Raw genomic sequence first — 24,357 nt, forward strand, 5'->3', positions numbered from 1 at the left:
ATTCATACAACTTTTCTGAATCCCTAGCTTCGATTGAGAATTTCTCCAGACAGTTAATCTTGATTACGTTACTTTGTTAAGTCTTTCGATCCTTAAAAGTTATAAATTGGTCATCCGACTATTGATTACGTTCTAATTTAAAAAATTGACGAAGCTGAATGTTAACATGATGAATGGAATATGATAGTCGTTTGAGATTCTAGGATTAGATTTTATCATATCACATTTAGCATATTAGCGTTTAACTCAGAATATCGTCAATTTTTAACAAAAAAAATGAGTTTGAAACATAATAAATAGTCGAATGATCATTTTATAACTTTTTATAGCCGAGGGACTCAACAAAACAACACTTTATAATTAGAGTATTATTTTATAACTTTTAATAGTTTAAGAACTTAATAAAATAATATTTTATAATCGTGAGACTATTTATGTACTGTAACCATATATTTTTTAGTTAGAATTCTCCTAAAAAATATACTACTGAATAATGATTAACATAAATTGATTCTAGTAGCAGTAGTTTTCCAACAAAAATTAGGGTAAATTATATATTTGGTAATTTACATATTATTTAGTTTCTGTTTTGACTATCCAATTATTACTATTTTTTATAATCATACCTTTTTTATTGAATTCAAAATCATATTTAACATTACGTTTTGATTATGTTTTAGTTGCTCGTCATATACTGACATGCCATTATAAGATAGTGTCATATCAATATTAAAAAATAATTTAAAAAATATCATGCCGATGTCACAATTTTTTTAATAATGGGTGACCAAAATAAAATTAAAACGTAATGTTAGGTATGATTTGAAAAAAATACTTGAGTGACCAAAACAAAAATTAAGTAATAGATGAGAGATCAAATAAGCAGTTTACCCCAAAATTATTAAGAGTCTAAGCTTACCATTCGAACATATATATCTTACTCTTTTAGAAAGAAAAAAAGAACAACAAATATATCTTATTAATTAAATAACATTGAAGTGATAAATATTTGGATACATTATGTATTTAGTATTTAAACTATAGTTTTGATACACTTTATTACTTAAATTTTTATTTCTTTTCAAAAGTATATAAAGTTTAGTTTTTTGTTTCATTTTAGTACATATTCAAAATTTAACGTTAATTTTTTAAAAATGAAAATTTAGGTGTTAAAACAGACCAAATTTGATAGTTTATGTACTAAATACGTTAATTTTTAACTGCAAGGTATTAAAATAAAATAATAACTAAACGTTAGATATGATTTAAAAAAAATAAAAGTTTAGGTACTAAAACGAAAAAACTGATAGTTTAGATACTAAATGCGTAATTTACCCTAAATATTTTAAAATATTTCGTTAACAAAATCAAGTTAAAATTGGAAGCCCTCTCCAATAGCGAGAACTGATTTGCATCCAATCAGCTGGAAAGAGAAAATGACGAAGGGAAAGGGAATTTCAATCCCTAATTTGAAGCTCTCCCTCCCTCCTGCAGACGAGATCTCCTTCTCCAAATTTCTGTAATGATTAATTTAATTAATTATTAGGTCCGCTCATTCAATGTTTCTGCTTTTCTTTATTTAGAAATTTGATTTTTGGTGATGAATTTTTTAATGGCAGAACGGAAAGCGGCACATTCAAAGACGGCGATCTTCTAGTCAACAAGGACGGTGTTCGAATCGTCTCTCAATCTGAACCTGAAGCTGTAAGAATTTTCATTTTTCCTTTTCCTCTTTAGTGTTTTTTTGTTGTTCGGATATTATTTTTTACTTTTCACGTATCACTAAATTGATCTTGTTAAATAGATATTACCAAATTGAGGAAAGCTGTTTGATTTTTATTTTAGTAAATTTTATGCTTCGAAGATCTTAATTTTGTGTTTGTTTTTGGTTTTAGCCTCCGCCTATTAAGCCATCGGAAGCTGACAATGATAATCAACTGAGTTTGGAAGATATAGATGCCATAAAAGTCATCGGCAAGGGTAATGGTGGAATTGTGCAGCTGGTCCAACACAAATGGACTGGCCAGTTTTTTGCATTGAAGGTACATCTCCATGTCCAAGTTTTTAACACCTTCTGTATATTTGTGGTATTAGAATGTTCTGATGCATGTTCTTTAGTTAAGCAAGAACTAGTTGCTCTTCGAACACAACATGTACTTGGTTTTGTTTATATCACCTCTACCGTCATGAAATTACATGTTGTGAAGCTGGAACCTCTCTTGGTTGCAAAAGTGTGACTTCGATTATTTTATCATTTTACCATTTGTCAACTCAAGTCAGGGGCCTTGGTTCCTTGAAAACTTATTGATAGGTTTGATCATAATAAAGATAACAAAGAATTTCTCCTTCATCATGATTCACAATTGTATTATGATCAGTATCCTGTTCTAGCAAGGCAACTGTTGTAGGCTAAACTAAGAATTCATGAAGCATGTCCAGAATTTCTTTTTGTGATAGAATCCATTCTTCTAAACAGATTTGGTTGTAAAAAAATTACAATAGAAATGAGTTATTAGTTTTGCATCTCCATGTTGTCTTCACAACTCTTAATTTCTGACATGTATCACTTTGTTAGGTTATTCAAATGAATATTGAGGAGTCATCTCGGAAGCAGATTGCAAAAGAATTGAAAATAAATCAGTCCTCCCAGTGTCCATATGTTGTTGTTTGTTATCAGTCTTTCTATAACAATGGCTGCATTTCAATCATCTTAGAGTATATGGATGGTGGATCCTTAGCAGACTTTCTGAGAAAGGTTAAATCAATCCATGAACCCTGTCTTGCAATGATTTGTAAGCAGGTTTGTAAATTTGAACTTCAAATCAATTAGAGTTTATACTAAATGTTATGGTTTGCAGTGTTAAATTCTTCTCATTAATGCAGGTGCTCAAGGGTTTGATTTATCTTCATCATGAAAAACACATTATCCACCGTGATTTAAAGCCTTCTAACCTGTTAATAAATCATAGAGGAGAAGTCAAAATCACTGACTTTGGTGTGAGTGCAATAATGACGAACACCTCGGGATTAGCAAACACTTTTGTTGGCACATACAACTATATGTCTGTAAGTAATTTAATTTACCAAAATAATGTTCTTTTAGTTGCTAAGTTTTATGTTATTCTTATTTGTTCTAAATTTTCTTCCTTTCTAGCCTGAGAGAATTATTGGTGGCAATTATGGCAATAAGAGTGATATTTGGAGTTTGGGACTGGTGTTGCTTGAATGTGCAACTGGTCAGTTCCCATATTCCCCACCAGATCAGGCAGCAGGATGGACAAATTTTTATGAGCTCATGGAAGAAATTGTTGAACAACCACCACCTTGTGCACCTTCAAATCAGTTCTCTCCTGAGTTTTGTTCATTTATCTCTGCATGGTAAGGATTATGTTTTGAATTACTTGATACTATTGCCTTATGTTCTAGAATTTTTCGTGCTCATGAGTTGGCAAGTTTTGTATTAAAGTAAAGTTATCTTCAAATATGTAGTCTGTCAAGGGAGATCATTTATCGATTTCCTTCATTATTAGAATGATAGTCTATGCCATTGGTATATTTTTCTTTCAAGAGGATTTTATAACATGTTCGATTGTACAATTTTTCCAAGCCCAATCTTGGTTTTTGTTTTTTAATTGCCTTCTCATTTATCCATGTCAGTTTAAAGAAAGACCCAAATGAGAGAAAGTCGGCCCAGGAACTGCTGGTATGTAAATATCTTGATTTTTTTTTTGTCTCCGTTATTCTGAAGCAATAAAGAATTGATTAAATATCTGTTAAAGATGCTTCACATGTGATTTCAATGTGAATACAGGATTTGCCTTTCTTGAACATGTACGATAACTCGAATGTTGATCTCACATCTTACTTCAACGATGCTGGATCACCACTCGCAACACTTTAGAATTTATGTGGTATGTCCGATATTGTAATTTTACCATTTGAGCTTGCTCTATGATATTTGATAACCCGTACTTTGGAATTTAATTTTGACATGTTTTGTTGTGGGATTGATCACAGTTATGTAATTCTCAAGGTTTCTGTTTTTCCCCCCTTTAATTTGTTTGTTTTTCTAACATAAGCAAGCCATTCATGCGTGAGTTGTAATTAATAATTTATTAGGGGAGCTAACACACCTCTTTGGCAGAGTTTGGACAGAAGAAATTATCAGTTAGGCTTTAAAAGAAGTAAGCTTGGATGATTTGTAGTTGTCTTTGAGACAACAGTGTGGGATTTATCTGAATAGCTGGATGATGATGCCCGAATTTAGGCATCAAAGATGTTCTTGCTTGTGGACTCGGTGCGAGTTATGGCTTATTGCTGCGTGTCGGTTTTTAGTAATTGAAAGGTAATGCTATCGTATATCCAAGAACAATTTTCTGAACTTCTTGAAATCGGAATCGTACCAACAGGGCCGTGGTTAGGTTGTCGGGAGTCTTGTACAAATTCTTAAAAAGGGTCCCTATTTTTTAGATATATTCGATTTAGGGGCAACAATAATGGTGTTTGTTTGACAAACGCCGCAATAGGTTCATCTATAGTAGTGTTTTTTCAATAAAAGCCGCAACAATAGTGGCGCTTTTTTTTAAAAAATGTCGCAATAAGTCCATTTATAGTGGCGTTTATTGGAAAAACACCACTATAAATATACTTTTTTGGGGTATTATTTTTTGGGGGCTTACGCGGTCGCCCATCTCGCACCGCCCCAGCCACGGCACTGCGTACCAAATTGGATAATAGAAAGTGAAAACTTTCATTTTCGTATTGTTTTATTATGTCAAGGTTATGGGGCGTAAAATCGTGCATGGCTGCATGTGCTTGAATTGTAATAAGGATATGATATGTTTAGCTGCTGCTTTTAACCAGTTGTGGACTTCCTTGCGGACGGTTGAATTTCTGAAAGAGCTGGTTGAAGTCCCAACAAACGATATCCTCCTATCAGAATCATGACAACAGTTAGTTTAGACGATCGTTAATTTTTTAATAAAAAAAATATAATTTTAGAGTATATGAATAGTCGGGTGATAATTTTATAATTTTTTAATAGTAAAAAGATTTAACAAATCAACATATAAATTATAAATGATCATTTTATAACTAATTATGATACTCTATTTGGGTACTTTAATCATGATAGTTTAATCATTTACCTTAAAATAAAAAATATATATTGCAAAAGTCGAAGCTTCTTAGAAAATGGCGAATGCCGCGTTTTTTTAACTAAAAAAACACTACTAAAATTGATTGAACTTTCTTACCAGTGTTGGCGTGTAATGATTAGAAATATGATAAATGATGCATTTAGTTCTTAAATTATTAGTTTTAATCTATTTTAATATTTTAATTTTTAATTTTTTTAAAATTATACTTAACGTTTAATTTTTATTTTATTTTAATACATTTTCGTTAAAACTTAATGCATTTATTATTTAAATTATCATTTGTGATTTGTTTTAACATTTAAACTATTACTTTTGGTCTATTTTAGTACCTAAATTTTTAAAAATTTTAAAACTTAACGTTAAATTTTAAATGTATACTAAACTAAAACTAAACTAAAGCCTTTAAAGATGAGTATTAAAATGAAACAAAAATTAAATTATAAATATAATTTTAAAAACTAAAAAATATTAAAATTGATAATTTGAGTACTAAACTCGTAATTTACCCATAAAAATATTTACATCTCTCCTACCATTGACGAAGAATTTACCATTAACTGCTATTTCACAATGGTTTCTTGCTGCAACTATGTAGTATTCGAAAAGTAAAAGGGTTCGTCTCTTTCGACTCATCTTTTTGTTCTAACCTTTTACCAGCTTCATGAATTTTTTAGATGAAAGAACACCCATGGATTGCTTGAGCCCCATATGGACATTGGAACCCGCCTGTAGGCGGAGGGGGAAGCTCCGGAACAACAATTACGACTGAGACGCACGGAGGACGTGGAGCTATGGCTGACACGTGCAGAAACCATGCTCGGCGAACTGAACATGATTGTTCAACAAGGCGACGATGAACTCAAAAACAAATGTGTAGGAGATTGCTGCCCGAGGAACCTGAAGTCCACCTACGAGATCGGGAAGCGATTCGTTAAGAAGATGGATTCCGTGATGGAGCTGCTGCGTAAGGCGGAGCCTTTCTACTCAGACTCCGCCATCGTTTTGAAGCTACCACGTCTAATGCCCGAGTGGCCATTGGAGAACACTGTTGGCTTGGATTCTGCGGTTCAGAAGGTATGGGAAGCAATTGAGAATGAAAATGTTAGAACCATTAGATAATGTGGACAAGGCGGTGTGGGGAAGACGACCCTTTTGAAGAAAGTCTGCAATGAATTCCATAGGAGAAGCCATGATTTTGATGCTGTCATTTGGGCCATGGTGCCTACAGGAGAGGGTTACATACAGAACTCAAGAGTTGATAAGGAAGAAACTGGGCATACCTGATGACATATGGAACCAGTCAGGCGAGGACGAGAAAGGGTCTGAGATCTTTAGAGTTTTGAAAGGCATCAAGTTTGTGTTTTTACTGGACAATGTATGGGAACCCTTTGATCTCATAAGACTCGGCATCAAACTGTCTGGATCGGAACCAGTCTAAAGTAATATTCACGACCCGATCACTGAAGTTGTACTTGAACTTTTTCAGCACAGCTCATGAGACGATTGAAGTCAAGTGTTTACCAGCAGAGGAGGCATTGAGTTTGTTTAGGATGACTGTAGGAGGCATTGAGTTTGTTTAGGATGCCACTTGCTCTCCTCACTTTTGCAAGAGCCATGGCCGGTTTAGACAATTCTCGACAATGGCGTCACACCATGGAACTGTTACGTACTCATCCATCAGAGATTGCAGGAATGGGAGGTCATGTATTTCCACTTCTCAAATTTAGCTATGATAACTTGAAAGAAGCCAAAGACCAAAACTGCTTTCTGTATTGCTCTCTGTTCCCTGATGACTATAACATTAGAATCGATGAACTTATCGACCTTTGGGTAGGAGAAGGTTTCTTAGATGGATCAAATCCATGTGATCAGGGAGGATTTATAGTTGATGCTTTAAAGTCTGCTTATTTACTTGAAACTGATGAATCTAAGCAATGTGTTAGGATGCATGACATATTCCGTCACATGGCCCCGTGGTTGGCCCGGGATCAAGGACGAAAGAAGAACAAGGTTTTGGTAGCTAAAACCGGAAGGCTTACGGTTCGAGAACTCCGAAAATGGGAAGAGGCAAACTGGATTTCCTTTTTTGGTTGTATCAGTACCAAAGTGAACATAAGTCACTCACCATCTTGTCCTTATCTAACAACTTTGCTCTTAAGAGAAGGAGAGCTGAAACCTTTTCCCGACGGATTCTTCGATTCTATGCCGGCTTTGAAAGTTTTGGATTTGTCAGGTAACCGAAGCTTAGTTGAGTTACCTTCCAATATTGGAAATGCTAAAACTTTGAAATATCTTAATCTGTCATTTACAGGCCTAAAAAAGTTGCCTACTGACCTTGGAAATTTGAGAAACCTCAGGTGTTTGCTGTGAGATTATACTATGAATCTTAAACGGATTCCAAAGGAGGTGATATCTAATCTTTTACTTTTGCAAGTTTATAGTAAAATAAATGGGGTCAATGAGTACTTTGGTTCGGTTGAAAGTCCACCTTACGATGAAATCGACTTTTTAGAAGCGTTGGAGTGTTTGAATCACATAAACAAAATAGGTATCACCATATTCTGTGCCCCTTCCTTGGAAAAAATTCTGCAATCCTACATTTTAAGGAGTTGCATTGGAAAATTAACAGTCATGGAATGCAGTGGCTTGATTTCGCTACATTTTACAGAAGAAGTTCACTCAAATAGTTCAAAGTATCAGCAGGCTGTAAGCTTGGCAACCTTAGTGTAAGGTATGCATTGGAGTTTGCCCTCAGTTGTTGAAACTTAACGCCCTTGCTTATGCTAGAAACCTCGAGATTCTTAAAATTTTCAACTGTGAGGCGCTTAAGGAAGTTACAAGTGATGAAACGGCATTCCCCGGGTTGAAAACCATTCATTTGACTCGCCTGCTAAATCTGAAACGCATTTGTCCATCATCAAGGTGCTTTCCTTCTCTGTTGGAGATTGAAGTATCCGAGTGCCCCTTGTTGAGGCAACTTCCATTTGACTTGAGAAGTGCAAATTTCTTACAGACGATTATAGGAGAAATAGAGTGGTGGAATGATTTGATTTGGGATGATGAAGCTGCTAAGGATGTTTGTCGCTCGAAATTCGTATCCACCCCATTCGAGCTCATACAAAATCAATATCGCCTTAGTCTTTGTGCTTATGGTCCTCCTGAATTACTATCTTCTCGTCCTGCTGCTACTCAACTTGTTCGAAAATGTTTATGTTCTCGTCCTGCTGCTTCTGCTCCTGTTCCTCCTCCTCCTAAGCTTCCTACTGTCATATTATTACAAGATTTGGATGTGATTAAAGTTATCAGTAAAGGTTATAGTACAACTGTGCAATTGGTCCAACACAAATGGACTGGCCAGCTTTTTGCATTAAAGGTAATATAGCCTAGCTTCAACACTGCTTTTATTTTCCTTTTCTTATGTGTTTTTCGGTTCGAGTTATCCATCTAAGAACGTGGTTTAGGGAATAACTTCTGTTCTGTCAACAATATTTCCACAACTTTACATGTATCATCTCAATGGTAATAATGTTTTAGCTCCATATGTAAGTTTTGAGTTCTAACACAGCATTCTTATAACAGATCCTTGAAATGGATATTAAGGAGTCTGTTCACAGGCAAATTGCAAGAAAATGGAGATCGATTCAATCGTCTCAATGTCCGTATGTTGTTGTTCATTATTGGTCTTCCTATAGGAACGTGTCATTTCAAACATCTTGGAGTATATGGATGGTGGATCCCTTGCAGACTTTCTGAAGAAGGTTAAATCGATTCCCGAACCCTATCTTGCCGCAATCTGTAAAAAGGTCGGTACGTTTGGACTTTGTTTTGATTATAGGTTGTTCTTAGATGTGTTCTGATTGGCAACTTGAAATTCTTCTCTTTAATGCAGGCACTCAAGGGCTTGATTTATCTTCATCATGAAGTACATGTTATCCATCGAGACATAAAGCCTTCGAACTTGATAAATCACAGGGGGGAAGTTGAGATCACCGACTTCGGCAGGAGTGCAGAACTGATAAGCTACTTAGGACTAGCGAACACTTTTTGTTGGAACATACAACTATATGTCTGTAAGTAATTTATGGTGTCTTAATTTTACTTGTTTAAAGCTCGTTAGCTTCGTAATTTCTGCTATTTGTTTCCTTTGTAGCCTGAGAGAATTTGTGGAAGCAGTTATGGTGTTGACGCCGACATTTGGAGCTTGGGGATAGTGTTGCTCGAGTGTGCAACCAGTAAATTCCCATATTCGCCGCCTGAGCAGGCGGAAGGATGGTCGAGCTTCTACGAGCTTATGGAATATATTGTTGAAGGACCAGCACCTTCAGATCAATTTTCGTCAGAGTTCTGCTCTTTTATTTCTGCATGGTAAGGATTATGGTTTAGTACACTTGAAATGGATTTCTGTCATATTTGCACCATAACAAGTTATTTAGTTTTATTACTTAGACTTTATTGAATTGCTTGAACTTTTGTGTTCTTGAAGCTAAGCTATTGTTCCTTTCACAAATGACAGCCTCAAGAAAGACCCAAAGGAAAGAAAGTCTGCTCGGTAACTACTGGTACGTAAATATCGGCATCATTTTGTGACCTGGCCCTATTGTTGTCGAGTAAATGGATACCGATAGAGCCTTAACATATACACTTTCAATCTGAATCCAGGAACTGTCTTTCGTGAGGATGTGCGACAATGTGGAAGTGAACCTCTCATCCTACTTCAGCAATGCAGGATCACCAGTTGCAACCCCTTAGAAGAACCTCTGGTATGTCAATGACTGGGGTCTTCTTTGTTATATTGAACCATGTGGTTGCTGTGGCATTTGAAAGTAAAACTTACATGCTTTTTTGAGTTTGACGTCAGGGAGGAACACTATGCCACGTTCCCGTAAATGATTTGTTTCATGATCGAATGCAGTCGCATATCACCGAGAATCGAGAATAGTTTTATAACTTGCTGAAGAGTGGACCTGACCTTTGTGTTAAGATGATGTTACCTACATTGGTGCTTGTTCATTTAGGCGCTTAATCAACCAACATTCTCCTTGTGCTGATCATAAGTAAATAATAATGTATAAATGTCTTTCATATACACGGCCGATATTTGTTATCGTTGTATTCTCGATGCTCTGGCTCAAGCTTGCTTAAAGGTCCATACCGGCAAGATTCAAAGCAAACCCTGGCTTCCACTTGTATAGGCAAAGGGATGGGCGTGGTACATGGATTCATTCCTTTGTTTCCAGATGCACCAAAGAATAAAATGCTTTATTGTCTACAGTTTTTCGTGTCATATTTTCGATACTAAATTCATATGTACAGTATTACTTTGCTTCCTGCAACTTCTATCCCTGATTCCCTGCATGTCCGATCTTCTAATCATGCTGTAAAAGAGGTAATATGAACATCATCGATGTCTTGATAATTAGTGTCCAGTATGGGGTAGAAATCACGATACCAAAGTCTTACCTCGCCGTCAACACTACAATGGCATGCAAGTTCTACATTGCAGAGTGCTGCCCTTGAATCGCCATAATTGGCATAATTCCATGTTGAACCAACAATTGCAGGTACAAAAGTGCATGACTTCTAATTTCAGTAACCAAAAAAAATACTTAACAATGACACAAAATACAGAATATAGACAAGATGTCAATGGTTGTAAGGTACCTGCATTTCTATACAGAAGTATTTCAAGGTAAACATTTACGAGGGTATATCTCCATGTGTGTATCATATCAACGATCAACCCCCAGAATAGAATTTCTTCTTGCAGCAGAGCTTATAAACACAAATACAAAATGCATGGAGAAGTTTATGGTCAAGACTAGAACAAAGGTTACCACAGCGGCATGCAAGTTCATTAGAACATGGCAGATGGCATTCTAGCAATCGATAGGTCTCTCTAGCAAGAAATAAAAGAGGGCACTGTTACCTGCAAACATTGTAGACTTCTAAGAGAGATGGAGAGAGAAAGATAAAGGAGCAAGGAATGCAAGGCAAAATTGATTACAAATAATGACTTAAAGCATAAACTAATATCAGTAACACGGTAAGAAGTCAGTTCCGTAGAAACACGGTGAAAGGAAGCCGAAATTTGATGCAACAACCTTTTAGTGCGAGGGTAATAAATGCAGCTGATAAAGATCTTACCATATAGTTCCTGAGATTATTGAAGTGAGAACCTGCAACTTCAGTAATAAGTCAGGAAAAATACAAAATTAATAGTTCCCAGTCATAACCACAATCATCTTTTCTAACTGTAAAAAACATGACAAATTATTGAATTGAACATTCTTACCGCAAGTAACTTCGACGGCAGATGCAGCTGGCAGGTGAAAATAAAGACCAGAAAACCAGGAAAGAGAACCTTGTATGCTTACATTTATAAGATATTATATTGAACAAAAAAACTAATTTTATTGGGAATATAAATGTATGTACAATCTGAGCATTACTCTGATTTGTAAAGGCTACAGCCAGGATACATTTTTGCTAAGACATACTAACTTGTAGGAACAAAAGATCTTTACAGTCGAAGTCGTCAACTTAAGAGAAAAATTCAAGACATCCAAATGGGTTCACTTGAAAATCAACTTCTGGAGGAGCCTATAAAGAATCTATGTAACCTAAATGTGGACCGGACAGCAAAACAACTATCCACATAACAGTAATCTCTTGAAGACAGTGATTGTGGTTTTGTTTTTCAACGGTATAATGAACAAGACTATACAAAGAAAGCAACTCAAACCATCATATTCAAGTCAGAAAGATCATCCATGGGAATTTCAAGGCCCATGAAGTCATCGTCTTGTAATCCATCATCATCAATGTTTAACCATGAACCCAAATCTTGTCCTGGTAGCTGCAAATCATCGAACCCATCCAAGCCGAAATCATCTTTTTCTTTGGCATTATTATTGGTAGTTATCTCATTTGACTTTGATATGGTGGATGATGGTTTGGGTAGCTCCGACATCTCGCTAAGAATGTCGTTCACAGAAACGGATAGTTGAGTTGTTTTCTGCTTAGGCTTCATTTTTAATTTCCTTTCCCCCTTAACATTGGATACTGGTCGACCAATCTTATTAGTTCCATTTCTAGATAAAACCTCTCTACCAAGTCCCTTTCCATCTCTGTCTCTCTCACTCCTCTTTCCTTTTGTACTGCTCGACAAAGAACTTCCAATGCCTGGCTGGGCACTAGAAGCACCAGTACCAGCAACTACATCCTCCGTCAATAACTCTCTCTTTTTCACCCTGTTAGACCATGAGTCGTCTTTCACAGTAGTTTGGTCAGATAACTGATTTTTGGGTGGAAGCAGATCAACAGCATAGCTATCCCCATTTTGACCTGCCAGAGTAGTGAGTGAGAAGACAGCAAGGTGTAGAGTAATAACATTTTACAGATAATCACATTACATGGGATCAAACACACACGAACAGACACAACTAGACATGAGGGAATTAAAGTGTCCGCTCTCAGCTTCTCCAAGAGCATCAAAGTAAATACCTGAAGTTCTACCTTCCAGATAATGGTTGAAGCTGTTGGCACATTGCTTCCCAGATTCACTTTCTGTAGGAGTATCTACTAATCGTGCACCATTTAGCCGGGAAGATCCAGAAAGGAAAATGTCCCTAAGCGTGGGCTCATCGAAGCAGCTCTTGCCTGTATCTTCAAATTTATGATATCGATCTAATGTCCGTTTAACAAATGTTAAGGCAGCTTGCTTGATCATTTTGTTACTGGAACTCTTCCCACCAGTAGCATTAGGACCCCAACAACTCTATTAAAAGATTATTAATAAAATTGTCAAAAATAAAACACCAGAAAGAGATCATAATATGTCAGTATATAATAGCATGATAACTAGGATACTTAACAGTCCAACTTTTAGATACTTAGAAATCCTCGAAGGAAAATAAAAAGCTGTAATGTGAACAGAGAGAACTTATCCACCTTGGTAAGAAGCTCTAGAGAGGAGAAAAACTAGAAGCAAACTCAAATTTGAGAGAATATCCCATTCATAATATAGATTTTGCACCAAAAAGCCATAACTACCACTTCAATTATTGGCATTTAAACTATCTTCAATTACCAGCTAAAGTTCTGATGGCCAAATTCTTCAGAAGGATTTTAAGAAAACCTAAACAAACATGTATGCCAGGAAGGGGGGGTGGAAAGTACACTGCCTCGGGTTTCAACCACATGACACGCAAGGTTGGCACAGATTTCAGGTATAAGATAACGAGAACTGGAGAAGCATTATCAACTTGAACTCAAATAACAGCCAAAAGAATTTTTTGAACCATCTTGAGATGTAGTCTCTTTACCATTTGAATACTAAAAGGAGTTTGAACTACCCAATAGGAGGTAATTCAATCCGGTGACATAGAAGATTTTTACCAACTTTGAGTTGGTTGTGGTTAACAATATTGTCATCACACCAATTTCCATCTTTTTCTTCCTTTCTTTGTTAGTTAGTTTTAGTCCACCCAGAAAATTATTTCCTTGAAATCCTTTGAAAATATTCTAGACTAAAGATTGGTTTCTATATCCTTATGTTAAAGTGCTTTTGTACCGAATTGGTTCTGTGCATTCAAGATATTAAACATTGTCATTATGGGTGATCGCAAATGAAAACCAAAACAAAAAGGAGACTGGGTGTTAAGAGAATTACCATGTACTTTTCATAAGCCATAGTGACAAGCTTGTCAAGAGCATTTCGTTCAAATTCCCTATAACAAAAATGAAATGTTTATACACACACTAGGCACCAATGACTTTATGTTAAAAGGAAAATGAATACAAAACTATATGGACAGAAAGTATAAAACAATACTTCTCCTGAAGTGTTCTTGTTTCTGAGGCAGCTTTCAATAGTTTATCAAGCAAGCCTTTCTTCCTTGAAACCTATTGCATTCACAACAAAATTATAAAATGGACTTCCTATAACAAATTTTGAACTTTATGATAGACAGTTCAACAATTAACATAGTAGTGAAGCGTAGAAGGATAGAAATCGTTGAATATCTAAAGGCAATTATCATAAAATAAAGAGTGGAAACAATACTGAGAAATGTGAAAAAAGAAAAAAGAAAATGTAAATACAAGATTGCATATTGGAGCCTTGATAATTCCTTTGAGTAACTACCTGTTCATTGAGCTTCTCCTCTAGCTTACTAATGTCATCACAGATTTCATCATCATCCATCTGTGTTATGTCAGGCTGAGAAAGAGTGAAATACGTAAAGTTAAATACATTAGCAAACTTAATGCCAGGGATGAAACAGAAAAAACCCGAAAGACAAACATAACAGTGGGAAGAATAAAGACGCTTTCAAGATAATGAGAAGATGCACTGGACAAACATGCACTATTTGACAACCAACCATTCAGATAACAGTGGAAATGATCAGATTGCTAGATCACGATATTGATTTTGAAACAACAAAGAGAGCAAGAGAGAGAATTTCCAAATGCAGCATTTAACATAAATATTTATGTAGAAGAAGACCAACCATCGGTTCTAAGAAAATTCCGATACTTTGAGCCTCCAAAAGGAGTTTCTCATTTATCTTCATGCTCTCATACTGAAATTCTGAACAAAACATATCACTCATTGGTTTGTCTGGAAAACTGCCATTCAGGGAATGACTAAAAGTTGAGTTGATTCCTGTGGTTCCCAAGATATCAATTTCAGGATTATCGTATTCTGGCCACCCAGTTGTCCTATAACCATTAAAAGAAGCATGCCCAGTAGATTGGAAATTAACAATATGACTTAAACCATTAGATCCCAATTCTCCATCCATTTGATATCCAGTTCCATATATGTCAAATTGGGGGTCTTCATTTCCACTGTCACTATCTTCTTCAGGAATTAGAGCTGCTAAAAATCTCTGACACAGGGGGATCACATTATTGTCCCTAGTATCCAAAAGAATTTCATCGGTTGATGTTTTAGCAGCAATTCTGCCATCTCTTTCCTGTTCAAGCAGTCCACATCCATTGGAGATGGTACTACAATCGTCTGCAATAGAAGGAAGTGGTGTTGTTCCCAGTCTTGTGAGTTCATAATTTCCCTAAAAGACATGAAAGAGTTCAGAGAGACCAAACTTCAATTAGAATGAAACCAAAAACAATTGATGCAAGTTCAATAAGAAACAAGGTACTTAATCATGCCAAGACAAAATAAGAATACAAACTCTTGAAAATTAATCATGTGGTTCAACAGCCATTAATGCTAACATAATTAGCAAGCCAAGAGGAACTTATTTCTTATTTATCTCATGCCTTTTTGGTCAAAACTTAATATAAATATTGCCAACAACCCATGCCTGTCCTAGAGGCAATGAAGGGTGAAGATCTAGGGTCAATTCCCCTTTCCCCTACCTTGTTGAAAAGAAATAACCCACTCTGGCCAAAAACAGACAAATTGCAAGCAATAATTCATATTAAGCATTTCAATAAAAGATTTAATCCAAGAATATTTTCCAATGATTTTATTTAAAGTAAAAACAGAATACATTAAAGGGTTTTGGTACCTGCTGCTTCAAATAGGCAATATCTGCATCAGATATGAAACCAAGAGACGGTTCCATCTGCCTCCAAAAGGGGTTGGGAAATGCATGAGCTGAAACAAAAGTAAAATCAACCAATGCGAGAGGAAACTTAGAACCAAATAAAACAGAAAAACTTTGACAACAAAAAGAAGTCCAAATATTTCATAAGACACTACCAGAACCAATAAGAGCATTGACAGCAGCCACCAACTCTTCATGTCCATCCTCGGAACCAACTAAGAAAAATGTCCGAAGGCGATTAGAAGCCATATACATGTAATCACACGTTTAGAAATTCAGAAAAAAAATTTAAGCTTGGAAATTTTAAAAATCCAGGGAAATTTCCTAGTTTGAAATGTAAGTACCTAGAACATCTGCAGCTGCATTCATTGCCGCATGCTTCTGGCGCGCATAGGCCATGCGATCAGTGAGCTTCCTAGTTGGAGGCCTACCAGCCTTGCTGAGAAATATTCATCAAACTATGAGATTTCAATCAGGAAAAATAATGATACTAAACCACAATAAAAGAAATATCATGGGAGAATAAAGGTAACAGATGGTCAGGTAGGAAGAAAAAACTAGCCTTTCAGTCTTATCCAAGCCAAGCCTGGCACTTCTGAGCTGTTTTGCTGTTCTCACATTGCCAAACTTCTCAACTGTCATTGGCATAAGAGACCTTGTAGAACTGATACCCCTTCCTGTCCTCCCTTGTCTACGCACACCATCTCCAATATCTTCTCCAGTCATCAGCTTATTTTTTCTTGATTGCAGGACCACTGTGGATACTTTCTGAACATTCTGTTGTCCAGCTTTCTCATCTATTTCATCAGACCTTTTCACCTTTTCTTTAGATTTGATTTCAGCAGCCCCAGATTCCTCACTCTCGGAAAGCGCTGCTGAAGATAAGGCATCACCTTTTAGTTTAATTTGTTGTGGAGAACTGCTTAAGAAGCGTCTAGCAAATCCTGACCCAATCTCGTTACGTGCCATATCAGACATAGTATCCAGTGAAGGAGTTTCATCATTACTTGAAATGATTGGAACAATATTTGTTCGTCTTGCAGTACGGGAGCTCTTCTGTGGTCTCTGGCTGGCCCAGTTGGCAACAGGTGGTGACGAAGACCGAGCTGATGCTGTGCGTTTGCAATTAGTAGCTCCACCATGAGTAGGTGGTTTATTTGTACAGGGAGAAAGCTCCCAATCATTTGATGCCATTGCTCTATGAATAACCGGTAACAACTTTGGTGCAACTCCAGTGCCTGATCGTGGACCGCGAATAATTTTTGTGCTTGAAGTAGGACTAGCTGAATTAAATTCATCACGAACACTCATCCTGCACATTGTACAGACCAAAAGGTATATACATATAAGTACACAAACAGAAGGCCCAAAAAGGAAAAGTACTCCAGATGCCTGAAATAAAGACGCCCCAATGAAAAACCAAAGGCTTTATAAATACAAATTGAACAAAGAAATTTACACTAAAAATAGAAAACAAAATATTCATCAAGGAAATTATGAATACTTGTTAGCAGCTCTGAGATTCACTCTCTCTTTATCAGGACCAACAGGACGGCTCCTCCTATCATTGAGAAGGGAACTGGCATCGGGTTCAGTCTTAAGGACAGATGACCGTGGACCCAAAGCTGACTGCTGCGAGATACCTTCTGGTTTTCCAACTCCAACAGATCCATTAGCAATTCCTGACCTATAACAATTTATATATTTAATAATAGAAAATCAAGAATAGGAGACAACAAATTGTTAAAAAATATAAATGAAGGTTCAGTTCACGAAATGTTCCAAATATAAGGTTTAAAGAAATTTTCAAACAAGAAAACCCCTCACACAATTTCAGCACAGCCACCATTATGATCGTCTATTAAGGAAATTACATCCCGCTATAGTGTAACAATGGCCCAAATAAACATTCATTCTTTGTGTTCGAAATCATGTTCTTGGATATTAATCAGAAGGTAAGGTCAAATCAAGACTAAAGTACTCTTAACTCTCAAACATTATTTTCATGATGGATTAAATCATATGGTTTACTTTTCAGTTCAAAAACGCAGTTTACAAAATTTTTTGGCTCTACCATCTACTTCTCTGCAAATATCGCAACTGTAGATGCACCTTTAAGGGGTTAGTTTAGATTTCTCATGCACAATAGGAATAAGCACTTCAGCCTAATATAAACCCCCACATCATGCATTCAGAAGATGTGGATCTCAACCAAAACAGCATTCCAAATAAGGGCAATATAGCATAGGATGATATAATGTGGGTACAAAAAATAAATGAACACGAAAGAAAGAACAAAGGATTACCAAAATATATTGTTACTCCCCCAGGCACTATCATTAAATCCATGCTAAAAATAGAACAAGAAACCCAAAAATAAATAAACAACTTGAATGGGAAACAAAAGGAAACTCATAGGAACAAAATAAAAGCTTGACATCTTAATTCAGTAAATCCTTCACATCATAGTAAATAAAAATAGAGGAAGAAAGAATACATTTCCAGCTGATAAATTATGTTGTAACAGAATACTGACAAAACCTACTACTGCCATCATAATAATAAGTCAAGCCCCTTAACCCACAAATGTCTTGGCAGTGGACTGAAAATATCAAGTATACTATATTGGGCTTAAGTCAAATGTTTCTGAAACCACAGCAGAGGTTGAACCGATGGGGTGGTCCCTAGGTCCAACCATTTCAACTAGTGATCCAATTAAAGAAGAATTTTATTATCAGAAGCATGGTGTTCACATTAAATAAGTATTGAACATAGTGGATATTTAATCCATGTGCCGGACATGAGTGTCGCAGGTGGATGCTTCAACAAATTCAAGAGTATGAGCAACAAAAATTCAGATAATTACAACATGACACATGCATAATAATGGTACTTTCAGCAGACCTACCTAAATCCATGGGCATCATTACTTAACCTTGTTCGAGTATCAGAAACAGCCCTTTGCTGTATTCCCTGTTTAGATTCTCGATGCCCTTCAAGTTTAGTTGAAACCATACTTGGAGATACATCAGCTTGTATCCCAGAACGCTTTTTTTTCATCTTTGTCTTTTCCCATCCATCAACACTACCTGATAAAGTTCGACCTTCACCCTGAACTGAACCACTATTTGAAACCCTACGCATTTCCTTATCTCTATCTGCATTACCAGGCTGCCTGACCAGAGCATTATTCCGTATATCCATCTAGATTAATTAGAACAAATGTTAAATTCTTCTTCAAGAGATAGTAACACAAAAAAAGGCAAGCCACATGCAAATTGGCACCAAGACACCAAGATGAGACCAAAAATGTGACAACCATGCAGAAGTGTAAGAAAATGAGATGAAAAAACCATATTGATCTTACTGCTTGTGCAAAAGAGAAAGTTATGAGGAATCTTGTACCAGGAAACAGGTTTCCTTTTCACTCACTTAGGTATTACTCCATGAGAAATACAAAAGGAAATTTATTGAACAGGAAGAGTAAAAAGAACAAACAACCCACCACCACCAGTTGTAACTTGAATCAAAAGAAAGAAGTGCATTTTGGATTCAGTGACAAATGGAAAAGAAATCTACTAGTGTAGAAACATGAAGGGAACACCAGAGAGAAGAAATAAGAGAAGCAGTAGTGACAACAATAATTACATTTGAACTTGGCATTTTTTATCCCAAATTAAACTTGAATATGGCACATAAGATAATCATTGCTCAAGTTTACTAAACAACTGATATCAGGCTTAACAGCAGACATGAAATCATAAAATTATCATGACAAAAATGCATAGAGATGGAAGATATCACAGATACAAACCCTCACATCCACGAAAGAAGTCCGAGTACGTTTATTAGGAATAGAACTTTTAGGCCTTTCTTCTGACTTCTGCTGTTCAAATTCAAGACCTCCAGCAATGGAGTTATTATGCATTCCCATCTTACCAATGGTAGGGCTCAATACCGACCGATCACCAGATATCAAGGCATTAGGTCGGTCGGTAGAAAAGCTCTCTGATCGAGATCTCTTCTTAGACGGCAAGCTCGGGAAAAACTTGTTGAATACGGATAAGGCTTCATTGAAAGTTTTCACTCGCTCCCTGTGAACTGATTCACTTTAATAACCAATGACAACTTACATCCAAAATACAAAATTTACAAAGAGTACCTTGCTTTGACAGCACAATCTCGCAGACCAGCCTTAACTCGTTTGATTTCTTCTGGAATAGGAGAAGGCGGAAGCTTGCCTTTTGACAACAGGGTAGGAGATTCATCAGAAGAAAGGCCAAGAGCAACATTAATGTGCCGTTTAAAGTCTCCTTGACGATTCAACTTATGATCAGCAGCAACCACCTTGGGATCAAAACGCAAGCACTGGAAGAAGCTGTATACATCTCCTTGGGCTGCTACTGAACTGTTTCTCGACATACTTGGCATAGAAGATAGAATCTGATTCTCCATGGTCTCGCGAAAGCTACTTGATCTGTCTAATTGAGCAGCTAAGAGAGCTCCACGCTGCCCACTGGTATACAGTGGCCTGTCTGGACTACCGGAAGACAGCTCAAACTTGCTGGACATCGCCATTGCATCAGATTTTGCAAATCCACAATTTGACAAGGCCAATAAATACAGCAGAGCATTACAATATCGTAGAACAGCACATAAAGGCTGATCTAAACTCTTAATGGACAACTTATCTGCAAAGGAGAAAAAACTACGGATAAGCAGGTAAATTATATATTGGAACAAATATGCTCAATACTACCTCAAAATTCACGCTGTTTTATGCATAATGCGAACACAAATTATACATTAATATAACTAGAAGTAGAAGTAGCAGATTAAAGTTAAGTCATAAAATAATCAATAGTAATTATAAAAAAAATTCAAAAGCCATAGAACTAAGATGACATTCATAACCTTCCACAGCCTGTGCCAATAATCTTTTTACTGTCCCATTACTAGACAGTAGGAGTTCCCAAAGGTTGAAGGAGGGCACTCCACTAGCTCGCATTTACATTTTCAATTCATGTTGAAAAGCGATCAATTTGCATAATTAAATAATGACCAGATAATTAATGGATGCATAGTCAAAATAGGGATTTTTATATATTATAAAAACTAGTAAAATAAGTAAAACGGCAAAGGCACCTCACATAAATGCAATAAATGAAAGCAGCAAATACAAGGTATCTTGTGTAATATTTTCTCCAATGCATAGGGATTCATTGCATTAATAGTCTATTACTACATTTAATATAGATAGTCTACCATAATAGTTTCCTTCAGGAACTCGCCAGTAAAACCCACATGAAATAAAATAGTGATTGAACCGTGCATTCAATTTACCTTTTATTTAAACAAGTTTCTAGACTATATGACTCCTCCATGTAAAATCACCTCTCATGCATCAAAACAAAAATTTCTACTAAGGTTGTTTGCCCATCTCTGCAGTGCACATGTAGGAGAACAAACATATCAGAACCAGAATCATGAATCGTAGAATGTTACAAATACAGGAATCAGGGTTTATGTATAGCTAAACCTTTTACAAACATACCATTAACACATTATGACTTAAGATAGAATCATAGATCAAAAAAAGCTGTCCCATATAAATTTCAGCACATTAACCAGACAAGAGCAGAAGAACACTGCCATTTATTTGGCTAAACACTCCAGCTGATCAGTAGCCTGTATAATAATGTATAAAATATATATCATTTCGTTGAGATTATAACTTAAGATGAACAACATTATTTAACTGGTTGAACTCAAAGTGATTTCAAATGAAATATACTTCTAGATCAGAGTAATCAGTAAGAGCCGCGCTCCCATTTTAATTATTTCCTAATCAACATTGCTCTTCTGTTCCTCACATTTTTAAATTTTAACCATGAGACAAGGATACATATAATTGCCTTCAACTTAACTTTCCTTACTTCAATTAAATTCAAGCAGAGATTGGTTCAGACAACAACAAGACAAAACAAAATATCATCTCAGTTAAATTCCTCAATATTGCTGCATTGTTTTTTTACTAATCAACATAATAGAGCTTCATCAAATGAAATGCTGTATTTAACACAGTAAAGGCAGTCTAAGCTTAAAAATCACCAACTTATCCTATAATTCCTGGATTATACATCTAAATCATACTTCATTCGTCCATCCTCAACAATTGACAAAAAAAATAAAATATCAACATAAATTCTCAGAAAACCTCTTAACAATCAAATCAAAACGAAAATTACAAAACAAAAGCAAATCAAATGAACAAAGGATTGAAAACCCTAAAGCTCGTAATCAATAATGTAAGTAAGAAACTACCTTCGGTGAATCGATAGAGAAGAGGTGATCGAGGAGGCCGCAATTAATTTAGCGAGGTAATTAGATTCCTTAAATACGGGCAAGAAATTCGGTTTACGTGTTTGATTCGAAGCTCGAAACTGAAAGTGGAAAGTTCGTACATGGCCATGGAGGTCGAAAGCGAGCCTGTGTTTTGATCGGCAATGAAATCTGGCTCGGTTAAATGACTAATTTGCCCATGGTTCGTTCTCCTTCGAGTGCAGAAGTGTCGAGTATCGGAATGGGGACTTTTTGGTAATATAAATATGTTGAGCCGGCTCCTAACCTAAGACAGCTTGTACCTCGTGGCCATGTCCCTTTTTTTTTGTGAAAAAACTTAATTGGATTATTTTATTGACTAGTGTCTTAAATATTAAAATTATTATTATCTTTAGTTAATTTAAATATATTGAATTTATACCGATAATCAGATGGTCTAGTGAGATGAGACATTAGATCCTTTAAGTAAAGTCAGGGGTTCGAATCATGACGATTGAGAATGAAGCAAACTAAATTGGGAGGGACACCTTTGCTTCTACAATATTCGATCCAAATTAATCAATTAATAAATCAGTTATTTAGGGGTCATTTGTTTACTGTTGAATAGAATAATTCAGCGTTGAATGCTGAACGGTTCAGCATTCAGCGTGTTTGATTCTCACCTCTGAATGAATACTATGCTGAATGAAACAGCAAAACACTGCTGAATGATTCAGCATTAAAGTACATTCTGAATCATTAAGCACCCGGTATTTTATCATAATACCTATTTTTTTCACATGTTGTAGTATTAAACAATCATATCTTATAATATAATAAATCATTATGAAGGTAAAAATGAAAATATTCATAATTCGGATTGTACATTCAGAACCACTATCAAACAACATGTCACATTCATAGTCAATTCATACAGAGTCATTAAATCATTCAGCGCTTAATCATTTTATTTTATCAAACAATCTCTTAAATTCGTTTTAATTAAAGAAAACATTTAGACTTTTATTTATTATAAAATTACAAATAATTGCTGAGAAAATAGGGGAGCACCCAAAAGAACATGAGACCCAATTAGGGATGGTACCCGACCCGACCCGAGAAGAAAGGATTTTTTCACCCGTGACCCGACCCGACCCGACGAAATTAAAGTTTCACCCGACCCGACCCGAATATATGACTTAGAAACCCGACCCGACCCGACCCGAAATAATAATAAAAAAAATTTATTCAATGAAAACAGTGACTTAATTGAAAAAAATTATATATGGAGGGACATTATTGTAATTATCCCTAAATATATAGGATAAAATTATATATATTTTTTGGGTCGGGTCGGGTCGGGTCGGTTTTTTTTTCACCCTAAACCCGACCCGACCCGAACAGTACATTTAAAAAAACCCGACCCGACCCGAACCCGAATTTTTTTTAAAAAAAATCCGACCCGATCAAGTCGGGTCAGGTCAGAACCCGTCAAATTCGGGTTAAATTACCATCCCTAGACCCAATCCGACTGTCTCCGATCATTTTACTCTAATATCAAGTGTTACAGACATAACGTCTCGACACTTGACACTAATTCGTGCGGTACTTGTATAAAATTCTTCTTATACAAGTCAGTCTTTTCCTTAATATTTATACCTCCTTTTTAACTCATTTTAAAGTCATGTCACATGCGCAAAGAGTCGTTCCCTCAAATCATTAATCAATCTCACATTGACATGCCAAATAGACAAGTCTCATATTAATCCTTAAGTCATAGTATAATTCTCAATGTCCTTTTTTTTAGTTGACAAATGTCAATAAGCGAATTGATTAAACGAAAATAAAACTAATAAGTGTGTACGAATAGGGATCGGTATGGGTCAGGTTTTTTGTCTACCCGACCTGATCTGAGAACAATGAGTCATCCACCCGAGACCCGACTCGATATATAACTTAAAAATTCGACCCGACTTTAAATAATAAAAAAATATTTTTATTCAATAAAAACAGTGATTTAATTAAAAAAAATAATATATAGAGGGGCATTATTGTAATTATTCCTAAATATATATAGTAAAATTATATATTTTTTCGGGTCGGGTCGGGTATTTTTACCCTAAACCCGAACCCGACCTAACATCACATTTTAAAAAACCGACCCGAACTCGATTTTTTTATTTAAAAATCCAACTCGATCGGGTAGAGTTCGGGTCCCATGCCCATCCCTTCGTACGAATCACATTTATCTTTGTTAGATAAATCAATAAGGATTAATACATTATTTGATACCTAAACTT

The 24,357-nt window shown here is 35.8% G+C and overlaps 2 protein-coding genes and 1 pseudogene across 3 annotated transcripts; 2 read left to right on the forward strand and 1 right to left on the reverse strand.

The window, feature by feature from the left end:
- Nucleotides 1-1,404: 1,404 nt before the first annotated feature.
- On the forward strand, nucleotides 1,405-4,025 carry LOC120201360 (mitogen-activated protein kinase kinase 2-like). The gene is made up of 8 exons (XM_039201989.1): nucleotides 1,405-1,519; nucleotides 1,620-1,704; nucleotides 1,896-2,042; nucleotides 2,576-2,800; nucleotides 2,884-3,066; nucleotides 3,155-3,378; nucleotides 3,658-3,703; nucleotides 3,812-4,025. Exons 1-8 carry the CDS (start codon nucleotides 1,437-1,439, stop codon nucleotides 3,899-3,901), a joined length of 1,083 nt encoding a protein of 360 aa, XP_039057920.1. The 5' UTR covers nucleotides 1,405-1,436; the 3' UTR covers nucleotides 3,902-4,025.
- A 757-nt stretch (nucleotides 4,026-4,782) lies between these two features.
- On the forward strand, nucleotides 4,783-10,051 carry LOC120183258 (annotated as a pseudogene).
- Nucleotides 10,052-11,459: 1,408 nt separating this feature from the next.
- LOC120201370 lies at nucleotides 11,460-22,362 on the reverse strand. 2 transcript variants are annotated; one of them, XM_039202004.1, is made up of 16 exons: nucleotides 22,061-22,362; nucleotides 21,080-21,178; nucleotides 19,899-20,427; nucleotides 19,557-19,830; nucleotides 18,645-18,940; nucleotides 17,241-17,423; nucleotides 16,299-17,048; nucleotides 16,081-16,175; nucleotides 15,892-15,951; nucleotides 15,698-15,786; nucleotides 14,672-15,235; nucleotides 14,305-14,379; nucleotides 13,993-14,063; nucleotides 13,831-13,888; nucleotides 12,663-12,936; nucleotides 11,460-12,503 (listed from the first exon to the last, which is right to left on the reverse strand). In XM_039202004.1, exons 3-16 carry the CDS (start codon nucleotides 20,312-20,314, stop codon nucleotides 11,896-11,898), a joined length of 3,813 nt encoding a protein of 1,270 aa, XP_039057935.1. In that variant the 5' UTR covers nucleotides 20,315-20,427; nucleotides 21,080-21,178; nucleotides 22,061-22,362; the 3' UTR covers nucleotides 11,460-11,895. The 2 variants fall into 2 exon arrangements, with proteins under 2 accessions (XP_039057935.1, XP_039057928.1); XM_039201997.1 differs by having other exon boundaries at nucleotides 19,551-19,830.
- Nucleotides 22,363-24,357: the final 1,995 nt, after the last annotated feature.

Source organism: Hibiscus syriacus, unplaced genomic scaffold (assembly GCF_006381635.1).
Source record: "Hibiscus syriacus cultivar Baekdansim isolate YM2019G1 unplaced genomic scaffold, ASM638163v2 tig00000340_pilon, whole genome shotgun sequence".
NCBI lineage: Eukaryota > Viridiplantae > Streptophyta > Magnoliopsida > Malvales > Malvaceae > Hibiscus > Hibiscus syriacus.